This window comes from Lentinula edodes, assembly GCF_021015755.1.
Source record: "Lentinula edodes strain Le(Bin) 0899 ss11 chromosome Unknown C8R40scaffold_11, whole genome shotgun sequence".
Classification (NCBI taxonomy): domain Eukaryota; kingdom Fungi; phylum Basidiomycota; class Agaricomycetes; order Agaricales; family Omphalotaceae; genus Lentinula; species Lentinula edodes.
In genome coordinates this window covers 471,856-484,878 of record NW_025764317.1, presented here as the reverse complement: position 1 = coordinate 484,878, position 13,023 = coordinate 471,856, and the positions used below count along the sequence as shown (strand labels likewise).

Sequence of the window (13,023 nt, the reverse complement as noted above, 5' to 3'; positions counted from 1 at the left end):
CTAAGGGCGGAAGGTCAAATGGGACAGTAGTGAAGTTATTAACAACACCGCCGTTACACCGCTAGTCCCCAGAGATTGAGAGTAGAGAAGTAGAGAGCTGGGAGCAGCAAAGTCGGAGTGGCAGTAACACCAACAACGAGGAGCAAACCAGAGAACCTTAAGTCCTGAGGTTGGAGTAAGGAGAGCTTCAAGGCAACGAGCCTGAAGACTTAGAGGAGAAGAGAAGGAGACCTAGGGTGATCCTAAGTTCATGAGGATAATCTAAGCTGATAATTAAACTGAGGAACTATGGTATAGTACAGGAGTATTTATACCTATGGATCAGTGCATTGGAGTGGAGCACCAGACAAACTACTAGCTACTAGGAGCTATACGTGTAGTACCTGCAGAGTAGAGAATAAGACAGTAAGGGAGAGAATAAAACAATAAGGAAGAGACTAGGTAGAACGGGAATGTGTAGCAAGAAAGAACAATAAGGATGAGATTACAACAAACAGTAGATCTCGGAGTACCAAGCAGCAGAGCAGGGCACCAAGGCATGGACTTGACACAACCCAGGTTACTATCATTCACAAACCTCATCCATCCTAATGCATTCACCATCCTAGGGACCTCCTCAAGGGTCTTATTCAACATTCTTGTACTTCTATTAGGTCATTCCAGTCCTCGGTTGTGGTCCCTGTAGCTCCCTCTGAGCTTCAGCTTGCTCCTAGCATGCTACATCATAAACTACTCATGCTGGCCATTGTCAAGTCCATGCCTTGGCGCCCCATTCCGCCGCTCGGTATTCCGAGATCCACCTTTATTGTAATCTCTTTCTTATTGTTCTTTCTCGCTACACATACCCTTTCATTCTAGCCTCTCCTTATTGTCTTTTACTTTACCCTGCAGGTACTACCCGTATAGCTCCTAGTAGTTAGTCTAGCGCTCCGCACTGATGCGCCAATCCATAGATATAAATACTGCCTGTATGCTACTGTAGTTCCTCAGTTTAATTATCAACTTAGATTCCCTCTTTGATCTAGTCCTCTCTTAAGTCTTCAGGCTCCTCGCCTTGAAGTACTCTCTACTACAACCTTAGGACTTATAGTTCTTTGGTTCACTCCTCATCGTTGGCAAGACTGCCGCTCTGACTTGGCTGCTACTGGCTCCTTCCTTCTATACTCTCGATCTCTGGGGACTAACAGCATAACAGCGGTGTTGTTAATAACTTCACCACTGTTCCACTCGACCTTCCACCCTTAGACACCTTGTGGCCTTTGGCACGGTTACACGGTGTACATGATCTTAACAGTATAATTAAACTCAATCCGTTAACGTCGTACTGACATATGATTTTTTATGCTTCTGAGAACTCGAGCTCAATCTAGAGCTAACTCCGAAGAAAATACTTTCTTCACCACAGCTCAATCATTTGCCCCTTTCTCCGAATCTATTTCTGCCATCGGTCAACCACGTCGCTGTAATCACGGTTTTGGTCCAGCCACAATTCCTACTATGTCGACTCTTGCTGAAACTATGGAAGAAGATCAACAATTCGAGTACAGTACTTTGTATACCGGTGATGGACAGCCTGTCCAAGTCTTAACCCCTTGCCATGGACAACCCCCCGTGGTCGCTCCGGCTCGGGGCCAGTCTATTACTCGAATTGAATCTCCAATCCTCCAAGCTATAGCTCATCGTACTGGGAAACAACCTCAACGTCGTGCTACTTCAGAATCTCCTCGCGACCTGCCTCCTCACTTTGATCTGGACGCTGGTGATCACGACGATCAAGACCCTCTTGTCGAACCCAACGATCCAGGTGCCAACAACGACAATCCTGACAACGACAATCTGAATGACGGCTCCGGCGGTTTACCATGTGGTGAGCCTGGTAACCCCAGTGGTCCTGGTGGACCTCGTGGACCCCGTTCCCCAATCTCTCCTGACATCCCCAACGAGCAACGTGCTATGTTGGAGCTTCTCTTGGGTTTCAAGGGTTCCATTCTCGCCGCTCTCGGCCGACTCTCTGACAGCTCTGAATCTAAGAGCAAAGTCAAGGAGCCAGAGGTATTTGATGGTTCAGACCCCCAAAAACTCAAGACGTTGTTGGTCAATCTTGCCCTGGTCTTCAATGACCGTCCAAATAGGGTACCGTAACTAATTCTCAAACTATTACTTACATTTGTTTCTAACATCAAAGTTCTGAATCCATTAGTTACACGCGTAAGTAACAGTAACTAATTAGTGTAAGAAACAGTGTAACTAATACGGTGTTACTATTTGTAACTTGAAGAATTCGAGTAACTAAGTGTAACTTATATTCCAAGGCTTTCCCAGTTGACTGGCACATCCCTTCGATTCACCTCTTCACTGACCAGTAGTTGAGAAGAACCAGAGGCCATGGCTGACTCTGGGGTATCACAGAGAGTCTGCAACTCATCTGATATCATTGCCAGCAAAGCAGGAGATGCGAGGTTGATCTCATTTTCATCAACAACAATGCACGAAGCAGACGAAATGACTCGCTTTTTACGGCCTCGCTTCTTGGGCATCTGAGCCTCCTTCTCTCCCTCGGACTGCTCTTCTTCATCCTCTTCATTATCCTCGCTCTCGTCGGAACTGTCACCAAGATTACGTGTGGGATGAGGCTCGAACTGAAGCTTCTTCAAGTAAGTCTTGTCGAGGTTGGAAAACTTAACTACAGGATGTTTGCGAGGAGCGGGCACCACTTTTGATGCCTATAGAACAGTGAGAACATGCATAGAAATAGATACAAATCGAAGCTTACCTCGTCATGGCGACGATACCATTGACCAACCATTACCATACTTTCAACTGTCTGAGAAGTTTGACGTCCTCGATATGGGCTATTGAACCAAGTAATCATTGAGTTCGTTCGCTCGTCAGCCATAGAATTGATTGTAATGGAAAATATCTTGACCGCGAGATACTGAGGATGATGATAAGTGTAATGCGTGATAACAGGCAATGTTGACTATGACTTACTCCAATAACGCGTGCAAACTTGATCTGTGCTAAACCTCGCCAGTATATCAGAGGATCCTTGTTGCGAGAGGATTTTTCATCACTGAATGGAAACTCTTTCCGCCAAAATGCTTCAAATTCCCGCTCGAAAGTAGAAACCACCTCCTTCCCATCCATATCCCATGGAAAGACATCAAGAATGAAAGGAGCATTGGATCCTGAGCGTTTCTTCAATGCTCTTTGCAGTTCGGGTTTCAGTAGACAAAGTAGGAAGTGACAAACACGGCAGAATGCAGAAACATTTCGTATCTGTGGGCGAGGAAGTGCTGTTGCTGTGTCGGAGATAGAGAGTACCTCACTACGGCGAGGAATGATACGGATTTTTGCAGCATCTACGAAGAATTCGGCTTCATCGTAGCCTGGAGACTAATTGAGACCAAGGACTGTTTTAAGGTTTGAAATACACTCACGGTTATCGAGGATGAATGCGGTAAAGTACAGATCATTGGAGAAAAACTCAGCAAAGCGTGCATTAAAGATGCCGTTGACTTGCTCCTTTAAATGCCTTGGTATTCCTGTAATATTAGAACTTTTCTTGAATAGATCCGTCACTGCGGCGGCGCTCAAAAGCCAGAAAACATAGACATCAGAGGCATTGGCCTTTGGTGCTTCGAGAGACCACAAAGAACGAATGAATGGCGCAACAATTGCCTCATAATGACCAAGGGTAAGCTTGAACATGGTGAGCTTCCCATTGAGCTCGTGCTTGAACATCGCCTGTACTGACTTTGACTAACTGAGATCAGGATTTATGATATGAATGACTGGAGAATGATACTCACTTTGAATTCAATGTCTTTAGCCTGTACACACTTTGCAATAGCATCAAGCTTTGGGCTCACAGACGTTGCCATGGTCCAGTTTGACCCAAAGCGAGTATTTCCAGATTTCTGGATAGCTCGATAATCATCGCCATCAAGTGAAGCTTGCTCTTTCAGACTTGCAACAGAGAGATTTGATTTACTGAAATGGGCGACCGTACTCTTGAGAAGCTTCATTGTCTATCAGATGTTCTATCAGTAAAATGAAGTTAAAATGAAAATTGTTGTGCTCACAGGAGTAAAATACTCTAATTTCGTTATATCACCAATTGTGTTGTGGAGGTGGTGAACGGCATCTCGAAGATCAAGAATATGAGGATATGCACAGACGAGAAGTTCTTTCGCAAGCTTTGTGACAGAAGTACTATCTGAACATGTAGCTGCAACAGTGTCGGGTCCTATAAGTTCAACGCTCTACAAGAAAGATTTAGTGCAAATAATTATGCAAATAAGGATACTGCTCACCTCTATCAACCTATCCCTTACCCAAGGAGCTGTATGGCGAGCCTTATCTCCCTTATGAGCATGAAGGAAATATTCTTTGCGATCCGGAGTGGATACATGCACTGTGTATGCAGATTGGTTGCGACGTAATGAAGTGCCGTCAAAGGTGATTGTATTATGCACCTCCTTACTCACTGCCTCGACTGTCTTCTGCCTGCATAACTCTGCTTCAAGTTTGATCGCCACCTGTATCTGGTCACCAGTATAAGGAGACCACCTGGGATTAGATAGTGTTGCAAGCTCCTTCCAGACATCCATGTCAAAGACATGGGGAGCAACACCACAAACTGTAACAAGTTTCAGCTGCAGTAAACCCAACCTCTTATTGAAGAGCTCAGTTTCCTTCTCAGTTGCCTTCTTCCCAGCTACCCGATACTGAGTCACATCGAGCTTTTTCTGGATTCTGTGCTGTTTTGAGACTGGCTCCGAAGTCTCTTGCTGCAAGGAATCTTTTGTAGCCTTATCAATTTCTGCTCCCAAAGACAAGTTACCAGCAGCCATAGCAGCAGCAGAAGCGAGGTCTTTGTGCTCACTGAGCATTTTGGCACATGTGGAGCTATAGGGAAAGACTCTCTTCTTTGTTGGTTTGCCCATCCAGCTTTCCTGGCATGCAATACATGCATATAACTCCTTGCCCACCTCATTTTTGCTCTTGGTGACAAGTTTAGCCATCAAGTCATCAGGTTTACGCCCAATTCGAGAACTTTTCAGACCAACTTTCTCAGACTCGCTCTAAATGGTTGTTCACAAGGAGTCAATTTTGACAAGGCCGTACATACCTCTCCCAATAAAATCAAATCATCATCCACAGGTCTTTTGGTGGAATGGTTTCTGCCTTGTATCTACATATGATATGTGAGCAATGCAACATTTATTTAATGTTTCTGAATTCCGTACAGGTGACCTTGTCGGAGGCTGAGAATGTGTTAATCAATGGTTTACATACAAGATAATAGATTCGTTATGTGGACCTACCTCTGGTAGCTCTTTATTTTCCTTGATTGCCTCTGTCAGTTCATCAACATGGCACATCCAGAGATTGCGCTCAGTACTGCCTGCCAGGGTGTTCTGATTGACGACATCCAAAAATTCGGGCATTAATGCTTCAGGGTTGTCGATATAATGTTTCCGAGCCTTGAGAAGGGCATCGATAGATTCTCCTGGCGACGACATTGTGTGATTGGGCAAAAAGTATCAAAATTCGAAAAAAAATTCTTCCAGCAACTAAGCGCCAGTTGGCGTCAAATTTCTTAGTTACAATTAGTTACACTGAAAATCCTACACCCCCAACATGACATGTAAGTAACATGTTAGTAACATGAATTAGTTACATTTGTAACTTGAATTTGAGTAAGTTACGGAACCCTACGTCCAAAGTATTTCACCGACCAACGGAAGGTGAACTACACCCTTTCCTATCTCAGTGGGTCAGCCAAAGAATGGTTTATCCCTGACATTCTCGATCCGGATCTCAACTCGCTGCTGCCGTGGATGTCCTCCTTCAAAGCTCTGGTTAAAGAGCTTTAGGACAGTTTCGGTGTTTACAATGCGCAAGGCAAGGCCGAAGATTCTCTCGGTAAACTGAAGACCAAAAACATCCAGTTCAACACCCTAGGGTGGCTGCTAGTACCAACTGGGATTCTGCTGCCCTGAAATGGGCTTATGGACGAGGTTTAGCCGAACACATTAAGGATGAAATGGTGTGCTTGCCTGGGCCGGCGACACTCACCGATTACCATCAAGAAGGTCTTTGAATTGACAACCGCTATTGGAAGCACAAAGAAACCAAGAAACATGAGGCTGGTAAACCTTTCATTGCTCGGAACCCAAAGAAAGGTTCCTCGGACTTCAAAGCTGGTCCTACTAACCAGCAAAACAACTCTCAGCCATCTGGCTCTCCGGTGCCATTCACGCCGAAGCCTAAACCTTTCTCTGGAGGTAAACCTAACAATGGTAAGCCCCAGAACTCTTAGAATTCCGGCCAATCCGGCGGTCAGCGCCCCGCATTCAACCATCTTGGTGCAGATGGGAAAGTCCTTCCCTCCGAAAGGGAAAGAAGGATGAAGAACAACCTTTGTCTCTTCTGCGGTGGTAAGCATCAGATTGCTGACTGCAATAAGCGAAAGGCCCGGGAGTTGAAGGGCTGTGCTGCCGAAGTTGAAGAAACCCCCAAAGCAACTATTGAAGTTGTTGAAGAGGAATTGGAAAACTAGTCTGCAGCTCTTGTTCCCCAGTACGAAACGGGAGCTGCGTTGATCAGGTTCGTACCTCACCTGGGGAGTTATATCTCAACACATCCGCTCTTTCTTCTATTGAACGATCTCTTGTAATATCATTAACTACTGAATTTCCGTTATCCAATTCAGCTGCGCCGGCCGAACTTATCTCCGCTCTTCTTAAATTTCCTACTCTTGTTGATTCTGGTTCTACTGACTCTTTTATTGATACTCGTTATGTCTCTCAAAATTCTATTCCTACAACCAAAATCTCTCCTGTTAATCTTCGTCTCTTTGATGGTTCATTATCCTCTAAACCCATTACCAATATGGTGAACATCGCCATTCGGTTCCCTTCTAGTGAGCTGCTCCTATTGCCCTTTTATGTTACTCATTTAGATTCATCTTGTAAAGCAGTATTAGGTTACAGTTTCTTATCCTGCTACAATCCATTGATTTACTGGGCATCTCGGAACATTATGTTCCGTAACACTTCACACTTTGATTCTCCACAGATGTCTGTGCCTTCTGCCACCACCATTGTTGATGCAAAGGTCGCTGTTCCATTACCAGAACTTTTGCCGTCAGTTTTACCGACAATTCTGGAAACCCCTCCTGGGGATTCACTTCGCTCTTGCTGTCGGACATTACGGGCCAAGCCCCTCTCGTCTAAATTCCCCTTTGAACCCATTTATTCCTATCGCACAGTCTCTCAATTCGCTGCTCAACTGGAAACTCCTGAGGTCAACATTGCACTTGTCAGTGCTGCAGTCTTTAACAGGGCTTGCAAGGACGCTGGTATGGAACCCATTCTCCTTCATGCTATCCACTCTGAGGTTGCGGCCCGCGCCGCCGACTGCCAATCATCCTATTATTGTGGAAACCAATGCTTCCGATTACCGGCGATCCTCTCCATCCAGACTGTTGATGGTGAAATTCATCCTTTAGCTTTCCTTTCCAGAACTCTTCATGCTGCGGAGCTCAACTACAACACACACAGCAAAGAGCTCCTTGCCATCTTCAAAGCTTTTAAAGCTTGGCGTCATTATCTGGAAGGTTCCGGCAATCTGGTGGACATCGTCACCAATCACAAAAATCTTGAGTATTTCTCTACTACCAAGATTCTCACCCGCCGACAGGTCCATTGGTCAGAGTATCTCCACCAATTCAATATGGTAATTTGCTTCTGACCGGGAAAGCTCGGCGAGAAACCCAATTCAATAACTAGATGCTGGGACGTCTATCCCAAAGAGGGGGATATTGGCTATGCGCAAGTCAACCCTCACAACTTCAGACCTATCTTCACTAACGAGCAACTGATTACATCTCTTTGAGCTACCTTCTTAGAAGGCTCGGCTTCTATCATTATGGATATGGAAGCACTGCATCAAGCTATCATTCTCGCTCTTCCGAAGGACCTGAGCTCCGTGGTTGGTTTGGAACATGCAAAAGATCTTTCCAATGAACGGTGGAGCTTAGGTAGTCATGGGTTACTACGCCTTGATGACTGTATTTATGTTCTGAATCACGGCAATTTTCACCTTCAAGTCCTCTGCTACTTTCACAATCATCCACTCTCAGGCCATTTTGGCCAGAACCAAACTCTAGAGGCAGTACATCGTCAATACACCTGGCCCAAGGTCAGAGACTTTGTTCGTGACTATGTCTCCTGCTGCACAACTTGCGGTCGCAATAAGCCTCAGCACCATCGGCCATATGGCTTGTTGAAACCTCTGCCGGTTCTGGTCTGACCATGGGATTCCATCTCCATGGACTTCATTGAGCAACTGCCATTGTCAAATGGTTATACAGCTACACTAGTCATCGTGGACTGATCTTCCAAGCAAGCTATCTTTATTCCAACTTTCGATACTATCACTTCTGAACAACTAGCTGAGCTTTTCGTTATTCATGTTTTCTCTAAGCATGGTGTTCCAAATCATGTTACTTCCAATCGTGGTTCTGAATTTGTTACGGCGTTTTTCCGGGCTCTTGGTAAAGTGCTCTCCATGGAACTACACTATACCTCTGGATATCATCCAGAAGCCAATGGGCAGACCGAGCGTGTCAACCAAACTCTCGAGCAGTACATCAGGATCTATTGCTCCTACCAACAAGATGACTGGTCGCACATACTTCCGGTTGCCGAATTCACCTATAACAATGCTCCCAATGCTTCCACAGGTATTACTCCATTCTTCGCTAACAAAGGATACCATCCCAACATCACCGTTCAGCCCGAGGTCGACATGAAGTCTGATCTAGCCAGAGACTTCGTCGTCAATCTCGATGAACTCCACGTTTTCCTTCGAGAGGAAATCCTTTTAGCTCAATCTCGTTACAAGGAACAAGCTGACAGGAAAAGAATCTCGCACCCAGAGTTCCCAATCGGCCCCAAAGTTTTTGTTCTGGCTAAGCATATTCGATCTACTCATCCTACTGAAAAATTCTCTGAAAAATATCTTGGTCCTTTCAAGGTCATCAGTCGACCTGGTACTTTGTCTTACGAGCTTAAGCTCCCGGACTATCTTCGCCGAATCCACCCGGTCTTCCATGTCTCACAGCTGTTGAAGGCAGGGCATTGACCACCGGATCAGCCGGAGTTCGAAGAGTTCTGGGGCTTACCATTGTTAGGTTTACCTCCAGAGAAAGGTTTAGGCTTCGGCGTGAATGGCACCGAAGAGCCAGATGGCTGAGAGTTGTTTTGCTGGTTAGTAGGACCAGCTTTGAAGTCCGAGGAACCTTTCTTTGGGTTCCGAGCAATGAAAGGCTTACCAGCCTCACGCTTTCTGGTTTCTTTGTGCTTCCAATAACGGTTGTCAATACGAAGAACCTCTTGACGATAATCGGCGAGCTTCGCTGGCTCGGGCAAATGCGCCATTTCGTCCTTAATGCGTTCAGCCAAATCTCGTCCATAAGCCCATTTCAGGGCAGCAGAATCCCAGTTGGTACTAGCAGCCACCCTAGGGTGTTGAACTGGATGTTGTATTTCCGGATGTTTTTGGTTTCCTTCATCTTCAGGTTACCAAGAGAATCTGCGGCCTCACCTTGCACATCGTAAATGCCGAAATTGTCCTGAAGCTCCTTTACAAGGGCCTTGAAGGAGGATGTCCAGGCCAGCAGCGAGTCGAGATCTGGGTCGAGAATATCAGGGACAAACCATTCTTTGGCTGATCCACTGAGATAGGAAAGGGTGTAGTTCACCTTCCGTTGGTCAGTGAAATACTTTGGATGGTCATTGAAGACCAGGGCAAGATTGATGAAGAACATCTTGAGCTTTCGGGGGTCCGAACCGTCGAATACCTCTGGCTCCTTGACTTTGCTCTTAGATTCAGAGCTGTCAGAAGGTTGGCCGAGAGTGGCAAGAACAGAACCAAGGGTTTCAATAGAACCCTTGAAACCTGAGAGAAGTTCCAACATAGCACGTTGCTTGTTGGGGATGTCAGGAGAGATTGGGGAACAGGATCCACGAGGTTCACCAGGTCCACTGGGGTCACTAGGCTCACCACGCGGTAAACTGCCGGAGTCGTCATCCAGATCATTGTTGTCAGGAATATCGTTGTCAGCACCCAGTAACGAGCTTGCCTTGTTTTTGTGTGAAAGAGAAAGGAAGGAATCAAATGGGCACTCCAACCAACCAATCTAATACACAATATGCGAGTTCACTGCTATCAAATTTATTTAATAGCAAGGGGTAGCGTTGGCAAAAGTTCCACAAAGCTTTGAGAGCTAAGTAAGAAGTTTCGATCAATCAATTTGAATTGTTCTAAGGATTTGGTATATTCTTTTGATTAAGGTAGATCCAGCACGATTTGTGCTTTGATTGTATTGATATGGGTATATCAAGAATTGGGGGTTTGAATCAAAGTAAATTAAAAACTGAAACACACAGACCCATACAGAGGGCTAGAACTATGTGCTGGCACAACCACACAGTGTGATTTGCCCTTAAGACCAACGACTGATCCTAAGTTCGAAGAATACCCAATCACTGGATATACTTCTCGCAGTCACAAGGAGCAGAACATGATGTTCCTATACTCACAAGTGCTGGGCCCGAATGGCTGCTAGCAAAGAGGTTTCAGTCTGGCGGGAGTGTGTCTTTCCTTTTTACGGATTAGCACTGCAATGCTGTCCCAAAATCACTTGTATTCCAGATACATCGGATCGCTATTTATACATACAGAATATAGAGTTGCACAGTACGATTAAGTTAATAAAATAAATGTTCGGAACCGCAAGGAAACCTCTACAATCACGGTCAGATACCATTTAATTTAAATCTACATGTCCTTATTTGGTCCATAATGGTTCCAAGATTCTAGTATACCTCCAAACATAGGTAGGTACTTCAATATTCATTTAATTTAATTGTTTTGGAGAATGACTCGAATGGTGTTCAGCTGTCATTGCTGTTCAACACTTACTTTGATCATTTGTCACCTGGTCCGGAGGCAAATCAGCTCTCCTCGATTCTAATCCTATTAATCTGATTCATCTGGATTAAACTAATTGCTTCTCTCTTTCAATAGACACCCATTGTGCCTATACTCTATCAAGGGAGTTACACATAGTAATCATTTAATTGCATTCTTTAATATTTTCTATGTCAGGACTCTTTGACATTTATTTGATGTCTTCGGAGCCTCGCAGTACTTCGATTGTTCTTCTAGTCATTTTCCTCAACCATGCAACCTGATTGGTCTATGAGACTAAATCGCAGTCTTTTAGATTAATGCATGATCTTGTTCTAGAAGGAGTATTTGATAATTCCTGAGTTCTAGAAAGTTATTTTGAGTCAATCCTCGGCTCATGGTCACTTGAGTAAGTTCTTCCAAACTCCTGCCAGTGTAAGGTCAAATAAGAATACCCTTGGTATGTCATACGTGAATGGTCATCCTTCAGATGTAGTCCAAGTCTGGTATAATCCTGCTTGACAAACAGGTAGACTGCTATCCGGAGGTAGTATCGGGGATGGGTAAACTAACCAGCTTGTGGTAGTATGGGTATATGGTCCCTTCAACTTATTAGACTAATTCAGTATTGACTTTGACTGTCAATCTGGGTCTCAATTACAGTCCTCTCGATACGAATCTATGCGTGAAAATGTCTCAATTCACAGCATAGACATCTAGCCAAAATTTAGGCATGTCACTGGATTGTCGGGTTCGACAGGAGGGTCTTGATCATTGTGATCACCAGTGTCCAGATTGAAGTGAGGAGGTGGGTCATGAGGAGATTGTGAAGTAGCAAGACGTTGAGGTTGTTTTCCAGTACGACAAGCTATGGCTTGGAGAATGGGAGAATCAATTCGAGTAATAGACCGGGCCCGAGCCGGAGCAACCATGGGGGGTTGTCCACAGCGAGGGGTCAAGACTTGGACAGGTTGTCCATCACCGGTATACAGAGTACTGTACTCAAATTGTTCTTCTTCTTCCATGGCCTCAGGAACAATTGACATAGTAGGAACAGTGGCTGGACCGGAACCGCGATTACGGTGACGTGGTTGACCGAGGGCAGAAATAGATTCGGAGAAAGGGGCAAAGGATTGGGCTGTGGTGAAGAAAGTATTTTCTTCGGAGTTAGCTCTAAATTGAGCTTGAGTTCTCGGAGGCATAAAAATGATATATCAGTACGACATTAACGGATTGAGTTTAATTATACTGTTAAGATCATGTACACCGTGTAACTGTGCCAGAGGCCACAAGGTGTCTAAGAGCAGAAGGCCGAGTGGGACAGTGGTGAAGTTATTAACAACACTGCTGTTACACCATTAGTCCCCAGAGATTGAGAGCAGAGAAGAGAGCAGCCAGTAGCAGCCAAGTTGGAGCGGCAGTATCGCCAACGACGAGGAGTGAACCAAAGAACTTATAAGTCCTCAGGTTATAGTAGAGAGTACTTCAAGGCAATGAGCCTGAAAACTTAAGAGAGGACTTGAGTTGGAAAGGGAATCTAAGTTGATAATTAAACTGAGGAACTACAGTAGTGTGCAGGCAGTATTTATATCTATGGATTGGCGCATTGGTGCGGAGTGCTAGACTAACTACTAGGAGCTATACGAGTAGTCCCTGCAGGATAAAGTAAAAGACAATAAGGAGAGGCTAGAATGAAAGGGTATGTGTAGCGAGAAAGAACAATAAAAAGAGATTACAATAAAGGTGGATCTCGGAATACCAAGCGGCGGAATGAGGCACTGAGGCATGGACTTGACAGTATCCCCCTCTTAGGCTTGAGCCCTCGCCGTTAGTATCGGGAATTACTATTAGTCACCAGAGAAAAATTTTGAATCCTGTCAGCATCAGCAATTATCCCTTTAGTCATTAGGAAAATTTCGTTGGTCGACTGTAAGCCGAGTACAATTCGATGGAAAATTTTCGCTGGTCCATGCGCCATTTTGCCCTATAAAATGCCCAGAGTTTTGCCGATAAGGCCCAAGTTCCAAAAACCTCTAA

At 44.9% G+C, this 13,023-nt stretch overlaps 1 protein-coding gene across 1 annotated transcript; it reads right to left on the bottom strand.

The window, feature by feature from the left end:
* Nucleotides 1-2,300: 2,300 nt before the first annotated feature.
* C8R40DRAFT_1068240 (ribonuclease H-like domain-containing protein) lies at nucleotides 2,301-5,528 on the bottom strand (the record flags this gene model as incomplete). The annotated part of the gene is made up of 10 exons (XM_046225980.1): nucleotides 2,301-2,723; nucleotides 2,774-2,935; nucleotides 2,992-3,389; nucleotides 3,441-3,762; nucleotides 3,813-3,833; nucleotides 3,873-4,031; nucleotides 4,086-4,265; nucleotides 4,317-5,087; nucleotides 5,135-5,197; nucleotides 5,331-5,528. The coding sequence occupies 10 exons, from the start codon at nucleotides 5,526-5,528 to the stop codon at nucleotides 2,301-2,303; spliced, it is 2,697 nt and encodes an 898-aa protein (XP_046088115.1).
* Between the last annotated feature and the right edge of the window lie 7,495 nt (nucleotides 5,529-13,023).